Genomic DNA, 19840 nt, shown 5'->3' with positions numbered 1-19840 from the left:
GTACCCACATTGGCGCGGTATTCGCCCTCGAACATGGGACACACCCGGCCCCTTCCAGGCGCTCCAATAAGAGAAATTCGCCAAATAGCCGCGGATCTACATGAGCTTCAAAAAGGACCCTACGCCTTCATAAACTCCATGAGATAACTCCACCAACAAGGTTCTTCTAACGGGAGCTTGAGGATCGAGGTCCCGCTTCGTCTGAAACTCTCGAGTGGCGGTCGTGCTCGCGGCGGCACCTCTCGGCCTCCGTGCATGGGTTGGGCGGCTAGGCCTGACTTCATCAACGGGCGCTCTCTTCTTCCCCATGAAAGAGAGAATGGAGGAGATGAAAAATATGGCCGTAACAAGCTCTAATGGAAATGAGAGATAAGAGGGAAATGGGAAGAATGGTGAGGCTTCCACGAATTTGAGACCCAAAGGAAGGATTTGAGTGCTCAAATGGAAAGAAAAGAGAGGGAAAACAGCAATGGAGATGGGTTTTGAGATGGGTAGGATGGGTATGCACGAAAATGGAAGAAGAAAGGGTTTGGGGATGGCTTTTTGTGGGGTTTTGAGAGAAATTTCAAGAAAAAGGAAGCTTGGAGGGTGGGTTTGTGAAGGAAGTAGGGTTTAGAAAGAGTTAAAATCATGTAACCCTGGATAAGTGGGCCATACAAGACCCCACATGCGTCGGCCCGAGCAGGCCCACCCGGTTTGGCCCGCTGGGCGGCGAGGGCTCGCAGAACCAGCGAGGTCATCGCCGGTCTCTGGACAGTCCGGTGATGACTCGCCGTTTGGGCGAGGTCCTCCTGGCCCCTAACCTCCAAAATGATGTGGGTCCCCCCTGGGTCCCACTGGAATTGCCCCGATTGGGCCTTTAGTCCGATTTGATGCTTATCGGGCCACTAAGAATAGAATCCGATACAGATTCGGGTTTACAGACATTTTAATGGCTGAGATGGGATGATATACCGTCTAAACTCGTCAATGGACGGTCTAGAAGAGAGTTTGGGTCGCTGTGTGTGATCAGGAGTGTGCACAGACTCGATCTCGGCGACCGTTTTCAGTAAACTTTCGCCGATAGGAGCAATGGGAAAACATACACAAATTCTAAAATAAGCTCGCACCCTCCTACACTAAGGTGGCGACAGCGTGCGTTGTGTGACCATAACCCAGGTCCGGTTTAATCCAATTCATGCTCTGATACCAACTTGTAACGCCTTGAAATTCGGGGGTCGAGCATAACTCAGCTCCCGAGTTTCACAACATCACTTATGCAACATATTTAATGATGGATGTATGTTGTCTATATGAGTGCATAAAACATGGAATAGATTAAGCCAGACTGCAAACATAATTCAGGGATAAGTGAAAGACGCAAGCGGAAGACTTAAAGAAATATATGTGTACATGTGCAAGTCCGTGTGATATGTATGCTCTGCCAGGTCATAATTACAAGTGTTGGTTTCAAAATATAAGTAGCAAAATGAAATCATCTATTATAAAGAAAATCCAGAATCTCCGTAGATCAGGACACGGCTCACATGAACACGCCTAAGAACTGCATAAAAGAAAATATGTCCTCATCATCCTCATACTCCTGCTCTGCCTCAGGGGTCGCATCATTATCTGCATCTAAGACAGAGTCTGGTTGGTGTTGAAACACCGTCCCAGAATGTGGGAGTGAGTGATCATCTTAGTGGAACTATACAGTAAAAGTTAATATGTTATCAAATTAATCAAGCAGTAACAATAAGGTAATACAATCAAACATGTCTTAATTACTCTTGTTAATGCAAGGATGTATGTAGAAATGATGCATGCTCTCACCTGCACTCCCTCAGCGTTTTCATCTTACGGTACGCATGACAACCTCCCGCAGTGCCAATGACGCCAACGCACATGCAATGCGATGCATGAACATGATTACCAAGTTGTTATTAGTCCTTTTCATACAGCAAGATTGGGAAGTTAAGGTACCTTCCTCATATTAAGTCCCAAACGGTGATACATTCTAGGGTCGTCAGTCCTAGACAATCTCATACGATCATATGGTTCTAGGTCACTGCAAAGAGCTCGTCACCAATCAATGCATGCCTATCATACTTTGGTTACTACCCTAAGGCTCGTCGCCTCAACGCAGTATCAAGGTATGCTCGAGGTCACTACAAAGGGCTCGTCACCAATCAATATAGGCCGACAACATGAATATAGTGTCCCATACCACCATAATTGGCTCACGAGTCTGGTGTGCTCACTGGTCATTACGGGGAGGCTCGTCACCCCAGCGTAGGCCACAGCTCGACTACGGTGTCCCCTACCACCATGCTCGGCTCCTGAGTCTTAGCGGATCAAGGTACAATGGTTAAAGGAATTGCATTGGTAAGTTTGGTACCCTAGATTCAAGCAATTACGTCCATACATGGTGTACATCCACCGGGACAATTGGGTTACTTGACGAACTCGACTAGCATGAGCGCATATTGAGTTGTACGACATAGAGTGCGCAAACACCCCATGTGGCGAAATCACTGTCGACAACCCTAATACGACTCGGGTTCGTCAAACACGTCCTACGTGGCGAAAACAACCTTGGCCACAAACTCAAGGTTTGTTACCGATTTCCTGAACTATTTCATAGTCCCAAACACATTCAATTATAACAGATATTCATATTAACAATTTAGAACAGTAATGGAACAACAATTCTAATCATACAATATGGAAGCATTTGATGAATATCAACTTAACATGGATTTACATATAAGTAGTACTTGAAGTTAAACAACAAAGGATGTAAATTACATGTAAGAAATCATACACATCAATAGGGTAGTTGAGAATCTCTTCCCAATGCCCATAAATAGGTTAATATACGACACACTTAACCATTCAGACATTTCTACAAACACTTAGACTACATAGTCCAACATACATGACGTATGTTGGTGATAACACATCTTTGGACAATTCCTTTCGCCAAGGAGTTGACACACATACAACTAGCACAATTACACGACAATTTATCATGACAAACACATGTTCGTATTTCATACATATACGATACTTTCTACATATACATGGAATACACAAATCTCAATATATCTTATAGATATCAGGAATGCAAAATAAACATCGCATTTAACATGTGAAATTACACCCATAACAATAATAAACCATTCACCAACATTGAAAGCCTTGAAAACCATAACCTATACGAATATAGTCCGTACCTTAAACCAGAAAATACGCACAGATCTGATTCAGACGATAAGTCTTCGTCAACGGCGACTAGAAAACCTAAGGCATGAATAGAAATGAGCTACATCAACACTTAGACTATTCTGAGCTTTAAAACAGATTAGGGTTTGACTGACTTACCCAAGAATGAACTTAGAATCGCCGGAATAACGATTCAAAAGTGATGGTTAGGGATGCAGAATAACAAGGAAGAATCTCTAGTTGATTCACCAACTTCTCTCTCACTTTCTCTCTCTTTTCCTCTCTCTCTCTCTTAGCTAGGGTTAGAAAATTGAGTGAGGGTTTTAAGGTCTTTATATAGGCCTAAAATGGATGAAAATAGCCCCAGGGCTAAGGTATACTTAGGTTATAACTAAATCAGGTCTATATTGGTCCAACGGAGTACTTCTGGTGGTCCTTTTTCCACGTGCGGTCAGACTTAAGCTCATTGACCATGGATTTAGGTTAGTCTGAGTTTTCATACCGATCGGATTTACAGATCAGCCGTGACGGACCACTTTCAATTCAACGGTCATCGAAACTCGATCAGGTCCATCGGCACTATGACATGCCAGGGCCATCTTCCCTGATCCGAGGGTAAATTTAGGTCAGAATCCAATGGTCAAAAAGCTTAGAATCGGCGCACAAGCGACACGACTCAGATTTCATAAATATATATTCAATTTATCAGCTTTCTCACACTCTTTACTCTGAACTTAAGCAAATCGACTCAGGACATCATCTGGACTTGATTTTTGAGGTGATGGTCAAGCCCAGCAAGGAGATTATAATTGTCTAAGATCATCGATATCGGACTTTCGACGCGTGGTCCAGGTCCGATACAAAGTTTCCAAGTACTCCCGAGAGCAACTGGATTTAGCGTTGAATCCTTGATTTCAGAGTAACATAGCGCTAATGATTCTACAGGTTCTGAGTCCTACAGATCAAATTTAAAGTGATTGTGCTAATTTCACAAGCAATCAAGTTTAACACTATTTAACCTACACATAACTTCTAAGGAAAAAAAATAAAGGTAGTACTCGGGTCTTGGCACGAAATTTTTCGTGTCATTATAGATTACCTCAAGGAGGAAAATGTTACCACAGTGGCAGATTGGGGGGTGGTCTCTGCCAAGTTACAATAGTTGAAATGTGGTTTAATCGGTGTAGTGGCGGATGATTCGATCTCCATTCTTCATCTAACGGATGCGATTAGGGATGGCGTCGGCAATAAATGTACGTAGTGAGCATTTCGGCTACATGGTTTCTCATAGTTGTTAAATTAGAAGTTGAGTTGGAAGAATTTAAAGTGGATGGCTAGCTGCACCTGAAGATGGGCCTGGAGGATCTATTTACATGGACTCCTCAAGAAACGGAGGTTAGTGACGGCAACTGGATTCGTCTGTATGAAATTCCACTGCACACCTGGCTAGAGTTGGTCATCATTGACCTGGGAAGCTTCTTCGGCAAGGTGATCCAGATGGATTCAGTCACTAGTCTAGGGCTGTTTCAAATGTTTGCTAGAATTAAGGTAAAATTTCACCATGGAATCAACCTCAGACAGATTTTGAGGCTAAAGGTAGGAGAAGTCTCATTCCCGATTCGAGCTGAGGTGGAAGATGACCCTCAGATGGGCGTGGGAGGTTCGAACAGGCAAGTTCAGGCCACTGAATCTACTAGAGAGTGGGTGACCAAGAGGTTTGGGCAGAGGGCTAAGACAACAACAACATGCCTTCTAGATGTTTATCAGTTGGTGGAAGAGAGGAGCATTGCTAACCCGCTACCTGTTTGTAGTAAGGGCAATGCAAAAACCCACACAAAGCTACCTGACGAAAGTTTGGATGAGAGGCAAGGCCGGATTGCTCCCAACCTCATCCATTCCTCATCCCATCGCTGAGTGATTCATCAGAATTGCAGGAAAATGGGAGGGAACAGTGTTGTAGAAGGCCCCCCATCAAGTTAGGCTCTCACCATGGGGGAAAATTGGTTCCCCTATCCATACCAGCAGGGCTGATCGCGAACTAGCAGAGGGTACGTTCAGAGGTGAGTCGCTGGCCCCCAGGGAAGGTGATGGTCTTAGCTTGGTGGTGTATTGCCCACCTATCCAGGACCATCAGTTTAGTGAAGGAGGGATCGATGAAATCAGGGACCCGAACAAAGCCGGCGACCCTGTACTTGACCTTGTTTTGCCAGATCAATATTGTGAGACCTGGTCCAGGAAACTGCCAGGTATTTCAAAATCTGCGGGCTCATCCCCGTGTCGGGAATGCAACGAGGATGTTTTGCTCAGTAAATCAGCTATGCCCTTAGCAGAACTTAGGAGGAAGAGGCCCTTGTCCAAGACGCCAATGAGAGATGGGAGAGAAGCCAGTAGAAATCTGGACTTGGAAGTGGATCTCTCTCCGTATTTTGCTCAGGTCTCAAATTGTAGCAATTAGGAAGACAGGCAGCAGAATACTTCAGCTAAGATGCAAGAATTTCTGAAAAGTCCCAGAGAATCAAATCGGGAGGGGAGATTAGAGATGGAGGTCTTCCCAACCACAACCTAACAAGCAGCAGAACTAGAGATCACTGATAGGAACCTCTCGCCCCAAATTGTAGAGGAGTTGGATGAAGAAATCAGCTTGAGTCAAGTAAGAATGGACACTGTGCTCCAAGGCCAAGCATCCAACAAAAAGTATATAAGAAGGAAACCCATTGTGAAGCCATTGGATTGTGAATGGTATAGTAGGCTAAGGAGATTAAAGAAAAGGGTTATGAACTCAGGCTGTGTAATAGATGGATAAGGCCCTAATCTGGAATACTTGAGGGCTGGGAAATGTTCCAACAATGAGGATAGCAGGTAGATTGATCAAGAAATTCAACCCATGAACTGTGGCAATTCTTGAACTGATGGTTAGAGAAGACCGCAGAGTGGGTATTAGACTGAAGCTGGGATTTCACATGTCTTTCTCTAATGGTCCAGAGGGGGGAAAAATTTGGGTCTTCTTCAAGAATCAGATCGAGGTAACTCAGTTATCAACTTCTAACCAAATGATTTCCCTAAAAATTGTATTGCAGGTCAGCACCCCTCTAATCATGTTGTCTATTGTATATGCTAGCTGTAGCAGGATAACTAGGAGGTACCTGTGGGGTGAATTGGCTAACTTGTCTAGATCGTGGCAAGGCTTGTGGGCTGTTGGGGGTGACTTTAATGCTGTGCTTGAGGTGGCTGATAGGATTAGCAGGCGTAGAACTATGGTCCCAAGCTCGGAGGAATTTGCGGTTGTGATAGATGATGTGGGAATCCAAGACGCGGGTTTTTTGGGGAACAGGTTCACCTGGAGCAATAATCAGGGAGGCAATAACAGATCCTGGTCCAGACTAGATATGGTATTAATCAACAGGGAGTGGGCTAGCCTGTTTAGGCGATTCAAAGTTGAGCTTCTGCCTAGGGTAAACTCTGACCATTCCCCGCTTTTGTTAGTGTTCCCGAGGCCCTCCTCCTCGGTGGCCTCTCCTTTTAAGTTCCAAAGGATGTGGACAGTCCATGATTCTTTTATGCAAGTGGTTAAGATGGCCTGGGAGTGTCAGTCTTGGCCCCAGTCCATGTTGAACGTTCAAATGAAGCTTAAAAATGTGCAAAGGGCCCTTAAAAGATGGAACAAGGAGGAATTTGGGAATATATTCCTTAGTATCAAATCTATCGAGTCGGAGGTCTGTGATTTAGAGTAGCAAATGCAAGATTCGCAGGGCCTAGACCTAGAGTCCGACCTAGCTAAGGTGTGGCAGAATTTACACAAGGTGGAATTGATGGAGGAAATCTTCTGGAAGCAAAAAGGCTAGGAATTCCTAGTTGTAAGAAGGGGATAGGAACACAAAGTTTTTTCACACTTTAGTCCAGGACAGAATCAGAAAAGCAGATATTATCTCTATTGTCTCGGTAGGAGGGACTGTCCTTACGAACCATCAAGAGATTAAAGAGGAAGCGGTAAGGTACTTTGAAGCCTCGTTTAGGGAGGAGCAAACCTCCATTAATTAGTCCAATCTGTCAGCCATCCCTCCTCTCATTTCAACCTAGGACAACGAAGATCTTCTAGTCCCTCCGCTTTTTCAAGAGGTGTATCAGGTTATAGTGGCGCTCTTAAAGGATAGTGCCCTAGGCTCGGATGGGTTTTTAGGGGCTTTTTTTTGCCTCCTGCTGGCCAATCTTGGGGCAGGATCTGCACAAGGGGGTTGTTGACTTCTTTGGGGGGGGGGGGGGGTCATGCCCAGAGCGTTCACGTCCTCCCTTATTTATCTAATCCCAAAATCGACGGTAATCTCCTTGTTTGCTGACTTCAAGCTGATCAGCCTGTGTAACTGTGTGTATAAGATTTTCTCCAAGATTGAATCTCCTTCTGCCTAAAATCATTTCAGCCAAGCAAGGGGCCTTCACGAGAGGCAGGTCCATTTCTGAGAATATAGTTGTTGCCTAAGAAATGGTTAGAGATATGGGGTGCAAGGTCAGAGGGGGAAATCTAGTCCTGAAGATTGATATGGGAAGGCCTATGACAGGGTTGATTGGAAATTTCTCAAGCTTGTCTTGAGCAGATTCAGATTCAGTGATAAGTGGATCGGGTTGGTAGAAAACTGTTGGTCAAATTGCTGGTTTTTTTGTCATAGTGAATGGAGAGGCGTCTGGTTTCTTTAAATCCTCAAGGGGTCTTAGGCAAGGTGATCCGATTTCACCTAGCCTTTTCATTATTACAGTGGAATCCTTGAGTAGAGGCTTTAAAAACCTGTTGGATAGGGGTCCGGCCAAGCCGTTCCAACTCAAGCAAGGGTGCTCAATTATCTCGCATCTTCTATTTGCGGATGACACACTGCTCTTCCTCAATGGGAGTCGCTCTTTGATCCTAACTGTAATGAACTTCTTGAAGTGATTCTAAGATTCATCAGGTCGGAAGATCAACCTCCTTAAGAGCTCGTTCCTTTACTCGGACAAAACGCCTGAGAGCAGGGTTATGAGGATTGAGAGTTTGTAGGGGTTCCCTAGGGCTAGGTCGGGTTTGAAGTACCTAGGTGTTCCGATTGTTGCAGGTAAAATCAAGAGAATTCACATCCAATATTTGCTGAATAAAGTCCAAAGTAGGATTAATGGCTGGTCCGCCAGACATTTATCGTAGGTGGGGAGGCTCACGTTGATTAAACATGTGTTGGGTAGCATTCTAATTCATACCATTGCTGCGGCAAAGGTCCCGGCTTCAGTCCTGGCCGATCTGGATAGGAAGTTCTCCAATTTTCTTTGGGCTTGGGCTGATGGGAGGAAAAAGCTTCATTGGATTAGTTGGAGGAAAGTCTGCAAGCCGATTAATGAGGGTGGTCTGGGCATAAGGGCCCTTTAAGATGTGATGAGAGTCTTCGGGATGAAATTAGTTTGGGTAGCTAAATTCAGTGGAGGGTCAGGCCAGTGGGTAGAGTTGATGCAAGCGAAGTACCCCCATGATTTCTCCTCTGCAGGTAGCATTAGAACATCGGTCTGGATTTCTCCTCTCTGGAAGTTGGTGCAGGTCCTTTTTCCCATGCTGGAGGAGAACGTGCAGTGGCAAGTTGGGAGGGGCGAGAGAAGCTTATGGGAAGATAATTGGACCAACTTGGGGCCGCTGCTTCTTCAGCCGGATGTGGAAATTTCGGATGCAATTAGAGGGCTGAAAGTAAAGGACTTCCTCAGTCCAGAGGACCCCCTTCCTCCTTCTTTTGCTCTTAGCTTTCTTCCACAGCAGATTATCGATTTTATCTTCCAGGGAGGCTATGCAACGTCTAGTGAGGAGGATAACTACTTCTGGCCCCTCGACCCATTTAGTTCTTTTTCGGTAAAATCGGCTAAGAGTTTGTTCAGACCAGCTGGGTCCCGCAGGAGTTGGGCCAGAGAGGTTTGGCAAGGGAAGCTACCTCCAAAAGTATCTATTTTTATCTGGAGGCTTCTACAAGGTGTGATCGCAGTGGACGAGAGAGTGCAGTCCAAGGGAGTGGCCCTGGCATCCTCCTGTGTTTATTGTAGGGATCTAGTTGGTTTGTGTCCTCAGGCCGAAACCATGTGTCATTTATTCATCCATGGGGGGCTAGCGTCCAAGGTTTGGGGTCACTTTAGAATCTTAGCTAGGGTGCCTCCTTTAGAAGCTCATTCTGTGGAAGCCAGATGGCTGATCTGGGAGGTTGTAATGCTCTATTTAACAAGCTGCTCCCTAGTCTAATCCTTTGGGAGATTTGGAGAGCCAGGAACTTCATGAAGATGGAAGGTAAATACAGGTCTAGTTCTACAACGATCAACTTGATAAATAGATGGATAAAGGTTATATGGCCGGACGGTGTTAGCTACTATAAGCAAGTTGGATATAAGGTGGTTAGGTGGAGTTTGCTGAAGGAAGGTTGGGCCAAGTTAAATGTTGATGGGTCGGCGCGGGGCAACTCGGGCCCCTCAGGTGGAGGCAGGATTTGCAGAGACTCCAAAGTGAATCTCGTTTTTGCATTTGCAGTTGGCTTTGGTGAGGGCTCCAGTAATAGAGCGGAGCTGCGTGCGGTTTGGGTCGGGCTTTCTTCTTGTTTGGCCCATGGGTTGCGCAGGGTGGAGGTCGAATTGGATTTAGATTTTGTGATTAATCTCCTGTCAGGCAGCTCCAATCCAAGTTGGGTTTGGAAGAATTGGCTTAATCGGACTAAGGGCCTTAGGAGAGAAGGGGTCTTCTTGTTTCGCCATATCCTGAGGGAAGTGAATACTCTGGCTGATGCCTTGGCCTGCATTGGTAGTATTGGCCAGGTGGAGTCTAGGTTCATCTGCACGTCCAGGCTTCCGATGCATATGCATATCAGGGGGATGTCGGTCCTAGATAGATCGGGCCTTGGAGCCCTAAAAAATCCTCTAAGAAGCCGGGTTAACTCGTATGTACATGTCTAGCACATGATAGATGCCCCTGTTTTTTGTCAGGAGGGGTGCTCGAATTGTCCCGCGTAGCGTTGTAAATTGCTTTTTAGATGAATGAAAAGCCCAGTTCTTAACAATTTTTTTTTTAAAAGAGATTTAAGAATCTTAGGCTTGTAAGGTGGAAGTAAGCAACCCCATAACAATGTAGAAATTTAAGAATCTACTAAGGATTTGAATAAGAAATGTCAATTCAAGGGCATGCCATTGTTGATACATATTTTTTTTTTCTAATTGATTAAGGCCATTGGTTTCGATTCACATTAATTCGAAAGCCTATGCTGTCAAATGAAAGTGACTCTAGAAGTACAAGAATTGACTTATATGAAAAGAAATCAAAGTTTGAAAGAAAAATAAACAAATACAAGATTATTCAATCACGAACTTCTAGTTTATAGGGATTTTCATTAAAAAGGGACCTTAAAGTAGCTTTTTGTGCCCCCCCCCCCAAAAAAAAAAAAGTAATTTAAGATATGGGATGGGTTGTTTACCATCCGTAATTGAAGTCCATGGCCCTCTCAACTGCTTGCTGGTCAGGATTACTAGATGAATAGGGTTCGAACCAGCTGGCCTCCAATGTAATTCCAATTTCACCCTTTTGTGTTGCCTGTGAAAGTAAATAAATGCATTTCAAGGCCTTTAATTATTAAAATCTCTTTGGATGAGGGGAAAAAAAAAAACTCGGCCCCACCAACTTAACCTGGGTCTAACTTGGCACCACCAACCCCTGCCTAGTTGCATCCATGTAAGTGAGGCTTATTCATTGTATTACTAGTCTTTTATTAATCTTCCCCACAATCTACACATTATTGAAGTTTGATAACATTCACTGCCTTCATCAACACTAATTGGTCTATCTACTCATGGACCTGAGCCATCCATTAGGCCACCACCAAAACTCAGGTTGATGGATGGTTTAAAAATGCTAAAGGCTGCTGGAAATATCCACTTTAAAATTTTATATGTTTTGTATGCTCCATGCCATCTAAACAATATTGTTTTGTGCAATGGCCTATCCAAGAGGTTGTTGCTCTACTGAATGGCTTGGATCGATCAATCAGCACATGCATTGATGAGTGTTGAAAATGGCACTCCAAAGGTTAAAATACTTCACCAACACAGCGAGAATTAGAAAAACCCAATGGAAATAAAAATAAGAAGTGGGCCTTACGAACGCCCATACTAATAGATTTCCATAGACCCGCTTTACATTTTACATTTTCATGCCCAAAATGTAAAGAGGGTTTATGCAAATCAAGCATGGTGATGTGGATATAGTTTATCCAACATGTAGTACCTGATATTTGGACCGGTATAATTCCACTGTAGCTGCATGACAGAGGATTGTTATATTTTGTTTTAAAATATTATTAAAATTTGAATTTTCAAATTTTCGGTGATTTCCCTCCATTTTTGAAAAGTTGTAGTACTTTTGAGTTGTGAATTTTGTCCCACATCGGATTTGACGAAGTAAACTATCTTGTATATAAGATAATCTTTTTGCCTAGGGCTTGAGCCCCTTTTAGGGGGCATGTGAATTTGGTCCTGTGGGGGGGCTATGCCAATAGTTTTAATCTATGCCATTGACCACACACGCGTGCGCGCGACGAGCCGAGCCGAGTCCGAGTTTGTGTCCGTGTCCGTGTGCATGTGCGCGTGCGCGACGAGACGGGACGGGACGGGCTAGGACGGGCTGGGCTGGGCGTGGCGCGGGCGCGGGTGCGGTGTGAGCGTACTCGCGTGGGTGTGTGTATGGGTATTCACAGGACTGTATGTGCGGGAGTGTACTCGCACTTGCGCTTTTTCATTTTAAACCAGAGAGATGCGTCCCTTCCGGTTGGTCACCCCTGTTGGGTTTAAACCCAACGGACCTAACCTTTTATAAAGGGTGCTTATGCACCACTTCGGAGTCTATATAAAGACAACCGATTCTAGTTTCAAATATACGAAAAATTCTTCTCTTATAAAACGCTCTCTGATATTCGGTTTTAAGAATTTTACTGAGTTCATCACTGAGTCAACTAAGCACTTTCAGATTAAACTGCAAGTAGTTCGAGCCCGTGTACAGTGAGTGCACCGCTGGGACCGGGTCATAGTCGTTGTATCCTGGAGGTCGATTGCTGTGGAAACCTGTTGCACTTGGGACGCTGTCCAAAGGGAGCAAATTCGATTTCAAGCCGAGTGACTCAGTCACGCCTTGACTCAATTCAATAAGTTCTTCTTTCTCAAAATTTATTTTCCTTTTTTGGTTCTCGATTTTTAATAGTCTATTTAATTCAACCAAATATTCCAACAATGATTAAGTTATGGGCGACAATATAGGGCTCCATTGCAGAATCACCAAGATCGCATATTTCTCTGTCGGAACATCTGCCTGGTGCCATTTTTCCAACATCATATCCTAGCCATGTAAATATATTTGGCTCGTTCATTGTGGTCCAATGCTTGACCCTATCCCCAAATTCTTGAAAGCAAACATCAGCAAAATCTTTGAAAGGCTCTCTGCAAATAAATGAGACAATCATAAGATCGTTATGCCTGATTGAGAGAGAAAGAGAGGGAGAGAGAGAGAGAGTAGTGCATACATGATATTTTTATTCAAGAATCCTCCATACATAGCATCTAGCTTCTCGGGAAGATCCCAGTGGAATAATGTAACGAACGGCTCTATAACTATCACGTCCATGACCAAACACTTCTACATTAGTTCTCTTGCAAGCGGAAAAAAAAAAAAAAACCGAACAGTTGTCTTTTAACTAATAATTATTGGATTACTACATTGGTTCTCTTGAAATGAAAAGCCTCAGTCATTTCTTTCTTAATTGTTCGACCAAGAAAAGTACTTCCAGCTACTTCTCCTTCAGGACAAAAGCATAAGGGTGCCTTTGGTAACATCACCAAAAGCTATTTCTGACAATTTCTCTTACGAGGAAGAAACTATTCTAAAGCATAGAATGACTTCTATTTTCAAAGAGATGCTGCTATACCAAACCAACCCAATGTATTTGGTTGTAACATTTTAAGGAAAAGTGTGTTCTTCTTCTTCTTCTTCTTCTTTTTTTTCCCTTTTTTTAAACTGGAAATTCACTCTCTCTTTTTCTCTATTTACGGTGTAAAGTAGGTTGGATCTATTCTCTTCGGGAGGAGCCGTTATATCAAAAATTGATTCTATAGAAGCACTTGAAATCAAAGGTGAAGTGGATATGATGGATTATCCATACAAGCATGTATGTGTGCGCACACAAACAAACATATTCCCTTCATTTCTTTGAGAGTTGACTAGTGAATGAGTGGATGGCATATAAACATTGCGTATGCCCTAACAAGGTTTCCATGGTGGAGTTTTCAATGACCACTGTTTCCAATACTTTGCCTACTAGAGTTAATTTAGATTGTCTTTTTTTTTTTTTCCAGGCTAACATCTTGACATGAGCAGTGCAACTAATGAATTACCATGTGTGTGTGTGTGTGTGTGTGTGTGTGTGTGTATAAGATCAGAATGCACCCTATAGAACCTTTTGTTACATGGGGTTTAGAAGAATGCCTATCCAATATGTTGGATGAGGGCTATATGCAAAGAGAAGATTTAGGGTTGCATCGAGTACTAGTATCAGAAGATTTAAGGACAAAATTCCCCAGATGAAGAGAAAGAGACGATTAATTGTCCTTTTAAAATCTAAAGTTTACAAATCTTTTATACAACTAATTACATGGGTAAAATTGTCCCTGCTTTTGTTATATGTAGTTGAGACTTGGTCATTAATTTTTTAAGATCAAAGTGTTTCTTGAGAGGCCCCTGCTAGTAGAGGCCTGCCCCTTGATGGATGGCCAAGTTAACAGCGAGACATTATTGTGATAAATGATCTAGGCCATCCATTTTACTGGCGCCAATCAATAGGGGGATGGGAGCATCTTATGAAGGCGATTATTTAGAGTATAGGTAAATAAAAGGTGGAACCCACCAGGTGGATGGTCCACAATCTAAAGTTCTTGGTACAATTGAGAGCCTAAATTTCATTGGCTTTTGATCATTCGGATAGGGTCATTAAATCAAAGTAAACCAAGAGAGGCAAGGGGTTAGAGGTGGGACCCATAACATGGGCGGTCCAGGTCGATAATCAAGAAGATTTTAGTCACAAATGATCTGGAATGTCCATTTTTTTCCCCACTGATCAGATGACTAGTGTCTTCAGTCAAAGTGATTCATGAGAGATGGGGCCCATAATATGAACAGTCCAGATCTATACTTAGACTTTTTTTAACCATAAATGATTTTTTGACCACCCAATTTTTTCTAGGATCATCAGATAAAAGTGATCCTTGAGAGGCGCCACGAAAAATGAGATGTGGGACCCAGATGATGGGCAGTCTAGATCCATTATTGGGCCTTTTTTTTTAATCTTTTTTTTTTGCATTTAATTGTATACTTTGTTGACCATTAATTGAATATTTAGAATAATCTGATCAAAATGGTTGATGATAGTCATGAGCAATAAGCAATAGATAAGTGTCCCATGAGATGAGTACTGGTCTAAGTTGATGATCATTTTTATCACAGTCGATCGATTTGAAGCTACGCTATAATGTTGTCATGTATTTCTAAAGCATCTGCAACCAAACAGTTCATGACGTCCTTGTAAGTGAGGTTTTCAATTGGCGAGGTGCACCCAAGCACGGCTCAGATGTTCCACATTCCATATGGCAAAAGAAGAAGAAGAAGAAGAGAAATTAAAAAGCTTATCAAAATTCCTTGCATCAAAATGTGCTTACCATTCTCTTGTAGACACGCTATTATTTTTTTGTAATAATTAATGCCCTCCTGATTTATACCACCTTCCTTCGTTCCTTCTGCACAAATACCAATTTATCCAATCATCAATATCCTTTTCCAATGATAAAAGGGGTGGGGTAATTTGATAATACTCAAGTAGGGCATGATGTTTGATACTTAGGCACTTAGAAAATGCATTAGTGGCACACGTTACCTTAAAACTAAACCTCATGAATTGTGGAACCCACTGTAAAGTAGTCACGATCCTAAATTGAGATATTCCATAGTTTGGCCAGTTTAATCTATATTAATTTGGTGCCACATGTACAGTTTTTCATGCCTGTTTATCATCCATCCTCTGCCAGCTTTTTTTTTTTTTTTTCAAAAGAAGAATATTTAGCGGATGGATGATAAATGGTGTGAAGTGTAAATTCTATATGGCATTATTAACCACCATCCATTGCCAGAGGTGTCCTGGCCCCATACACAGCCTGAAGAGCAACATAAGTAAAAATGAACATATTCCACTCATTGGTAGGTGGGGGCACAAGTGTAGATTGGGCGAGTCCTTTAAGTCGTCCAAGCTCTTCAGATAAGCCACGATCCTAGTTTTTTCAAACACTCATCTTCACCCGCAGGGCCACCTTTTATATATATATATATATATATATATATATATATGGAAATGGTTCTATGCGGTCGACCTCATGGAAACTTCCCATGAGGTCAAGCCATGTGGCCCCACCATGATGTGTGTCGAATCACATTTCGGTGGGCCCAAGAAATGATTATGAATGTTTTAATGGGAGGGTAAGTACCCCTCTCAAATTTTGTATGTGGTGTGGCCCACACAAGCCATGGATTGACTTGATTTTTAAGCCCGAGGCCCACCATATAATGGTGCATCTGACTGATAGGGTAGATGTTCGACACACATCATAGTGGGCCATACAGCTCGAACTTATGGAAAGTTGTAACGTCCCGAAAAAATTCGTACAAAGACCTGAGTACCACCTCAGGTAGATATCACTTAGGATCAAATCCTTTAGGAATTAGATGAAAATTAATTAAGTGTTAAACTAAATCATCGGTGGAATTAGCTTAAACCACTTTAAATACGAACTGCAAGACCCAAAACTAGTAGGATCGCCAATGCTATATTACTTAGAAACCTAGGATCGATCTTAAAATCTAATTGCTCTCGGGAGCGTATTGAAACTCTGTATCGGACCTGTATCGTGCGTCGAAAGTCCAATTACCGCAAAACTATACGATTATGACCGCCTTACTGGGCTTGACAACTATCTCAAAAATTAAGTCCTAAAAGTATCCAGAAGCACACAACTTGAGCCCAGAGTGAAGTGTGTGAGAAACGCGAATATTTTTAGAAAATGAACTCAAACTTAAGTGATTTGGGCTGTTCGCTTGCAGGCCAAATCTAAAGTTTTAGACCGTTAGATTCTGACCCAACTACACCCTCGGATCAGGAAAAATTTCCAACACATGTCAGTGTACTTGTGGCCCTGATCGAGTAACGATGACCGTTGAACTAAAACAGGTCCTCTGCAGTCGATCCGCAAATCCGATCGGACCGAAAACTTAATCTGACGTAGATCCATTGTTAGGGGACTTACTCCAGATTGTATGCAAAAAAGGGACCTCTAGATGGGCTCCGTTGGACCGAAACAGCCACTCTTTAGCTATAACCTAAGTATACTATGGCCCTGAGGCCATATGAATCAATTATGGGCCTATATAAGGGCCTTAACCCACCCCTCTCTCATTCCATACGAATTTCAAACCCTAGGAGAGAGAAGAGAGGAAAAAGAGAAGGAGAAAGTGAGGAGAAGAGAGAGAGAGTTAGAGATCGTTGCTGGGCTTCGATCCCACCACTCCACGTGTCGAATCATCCTTCCCATATCGCTATTCCGGCGATTTCGACTCCGTTCTTGGAAAAGAAATCCTAACCTTAATTTGTTTGAAGGATCCAAATAGAGTAAGTGATGAAATAGCTAACCTATTTCATGCTATAGGTTGCCGTTGTATCGTAGGCAGAGGCATAATGTTCAAGCTGAGCTCGTTACGAGTTTACCGACGAAAGGTACGGACTATAAACGTTTAGGTTATGGTTTTCAAAGCTTTCAATGTCAGTTAATGATTTATGATTGACTTGATTGCTGTCACATGTACTTAGATACGATGTTTTCTAGGTATTACATATATATGAAATATGTTGGATATAATGCATTCCATGTATTTGTTGAAACGTTAAAATGAAAGTGAGATCAGGATTTGTGCTTGCCATGACTATTAATCTAGAATACATGTTTGTTGTATGTAAGACAAGTCCTTTGTGAAAGGATTTGCCTTAATATATGTTATAACTAATATATGTTATGTATGTTGAAATGTGCAGTCAAGTGTTTGATAAAATGTCTCAATGAGTAAATGTTTGATGAATTGTACTTTCTGAGGGTGTTGAGATAAGATTCTCAACCACCTTCACTATATGTATAAATTCCTTCATGTAACTTAAATCCAACTACGTGATTTATGTATGAAATGCATATGTGTGATGATATGTTCGTTCTGTATTTCATAAAATGCTTAAATAATTGTAGTGTTTAAATTGTTTGTCCATGCAATCGGTAACGGTTCCCGTTTGAGTGGCCGAACTAGTTTCGCCACATTAGATACGTTCGGTGAATCTGAGTCATAAGATGATTGTCGACAGTGGTACCATATCGATTAATTCAGCGTACGCTCGTACCAATCGAACTTGTCAAGTAACCCAATTGGCCTATTGTGTGTTTACCATGTATGGACACTACTGCTTGAATTTAAGGTACCAACTTACCAGTGCAAAGCCCGTTTAACCTTGGTACCACGATCTGATAAGACTCATGAGCCGGGCATGGTGGTATAGGACACCGTGGTCGAGCTGTCGGCCTACGCTGGGGTGACGAGCCTCCTCGTAGTGACCAGTGAGCAACCCAAACTCATGAGCCGAATATTGTGGTATGGGACACTGTATTTAAGCTGTCGGCCTATACTGGCGTAGCTTGACTATGGTCCCTAGTCGGGTAGGTGACGAGCCTTCGAAAATAAACTACCAGTTAGTAGGGCATTGGGGGAGTGACATCGAGTATACACTAGGACTACGCTAAGGTGACGAGCCTTTCCGTAGTGACCTCGAGTATAAACTAGGTCTGCGCTGAGGTAACAAGTCTCTCCGTAGCGACTTAGAACTGCTAACGTAAGAGATTAACTAGGATTGACAACCCTAGATGGATTATTGTTTGGGTAGATGATATAAAGGGAGGTGCCTTAGCTTCCCAACCTACTGTATGAATAAGACTAAGTAAGAACTTGGTTAATCACATACATGCACCGCATTGCATATGCCTTTGGCATTAGAGTTGAACATAGAGGAAGGGGTGCATGCCGCGATCGTGAGATGATGTCGCAGAGGGAGTATAGGAGAGGGCATGCATCATTAACACATATCATCCTTGCATTAACCAGAGTACCTAGGAATGCTTGTTGTATTGCCTTATCATTACTGCTTGACTGAATTGATGACATGTTAACCTTTGTTTTATAGTTCCACTGAATTAGCTACTCATTTTCACCTGGGGCGGTGTTCTAAAACACTACCCAAACTCTGATTTAGATGCAGGTAATGGTGGAATCTATGTAGCTGAAATGGACTTCATAGGTGAGGAGGAAGAGTTCTCATACATTCAGCTCTCAGGCGGGTCTATGTAGACCCCGTGTTGATTCGATGGGTTTATAGGGACTTATGATTTAGTCAAGCACCTTACATTTGATAATTTCTCTATTTTGAACCAATACATGTAGATATTCAGCCCGGTAACATACTCATACTCTGAAGATTATGAAACACTTATATACTTTATATATCTATCTCAGTCTTCCGCTTGCCAAATTACATTAACTCTGGAGTATGACACGCTATTTTAGTATAATCTCATTCATGTTTAATGCATTAATATGAACAACATTCAAACATCATTATCTATGTTGCATAAGTGATGTTCTGAACCTCGGGAGTTGAGATTTGCTCGACCCCCTATTTTTAGGGTGTTACAAAAGTTCCCATGAGGTCGACCGCATTGACCATTTCCCGTATATATATATATAGAACCATTTCCCATATATATATCACATCAGTTCTCGCGCCTTCCGGTGAGAACTTTTTGAGAACTCATTTTCAGTAATAGAAAACCCAAATCTGAACTGTTCACGGGATGCATCACCCTATGAAACCCTCAAGACCCAATTTTTACCTGGATCCAAAACTCTGATGGACCATGGCAAAAGGAAATTATTTATTCCCTTGATTTTCCTCTCTTTCTTCATGGCTCACCAAAGTTTTGGATCTGGGTAAAAATTGGGTCCTAGGGGTTTTATGGGGTGTTTAATTAGGGGAACGGTTCAGATTTTGATCTAATATCACTAGAAATGAGCTTCCAAAAAGTTCTTAAGATAACCAGTGAGAACTGGCGCACGACTGACCATTCCTCTTTCTCTCTCTCTCTCTCTCTATATATATAGAGAGAGAGAGAGGAACTCCCCATGAGGTCGAGCTGTGTGGGCCCCACCATCATGTATGTCGAACATCTACCCCATCAATCAGATGCACCATTCCATAGTAAGACTAGGGCTTAAAAAGAAAGTCAATCCTTGACTTGTGTGGGCCACACCACATACAAAAGTTGAGAGAGGTTACCCTTTATTAAAACATTCATAATCATTTTTTGTGCCCACCGAGATGTGGTTCACAAATCCAGCCCATCCATTATGTGTGTCCCACTTGGATGAGGGGTCAGACCAAATTTCAGATGCATCCAAGTTTTAGGTGGGCTCCACTAAGTGATTTTATAT

At 42.6% G+C, this 19840-nt stretch overlaps 1 protein-coding gene across 1 annotated transcript in view; it reads right to left on the bottom strand.

Annotated features, from left to right (window-relative positions):
- The window catches only part of LOC131239972 (beta-glucosidase 12-like), a 52700-nt gene that overhangs the window by 20408 nt on the left and 12452 nt on the right, over positions 1–19840 (bottom strand). The window contains exons 5-9 of the mRNA XM_058237945.1: positions 14932–15009; positions 12747–12834; positions 12463–12663; positions 11459–11507; positions 10653–10768 (exon numbers count right to left, since the gene is read on the bottom strand). Coding sequence (XP_058093928.1) covers positions 10653–10768; positions 11459–11507; positions 12463–12663; positions 12747–12834; positions 14932–15009 — 532 coding nt within the window. The remainder of the gene's footprint in view (positions 1–10652; positions 10769–11458; positions 11508–12462; positions 12664–12746; positions 12835–14931; positions 15010–19840) is intronic.

This window comes from Magnolia sinica, chromosome 3 (assembly GCF_029962835.1).
Source record: "Magnolia sinica isolate HGM2019 chromosome 3, MsV1, whole genome shotgun sequence".
Taxonomy (NCBI): domain Eukaryota; kingdom Viridiplantae; phylum Streptophyta; class Magnoliopsida; order Magnoliales; family Magnoliaceae; genus Magnolia; species Magnolia sinica.
Note: the sequence above shows the minus strand (reverse complement) of the source record. Positions and strands in the feature narration are given on the sequence as shown.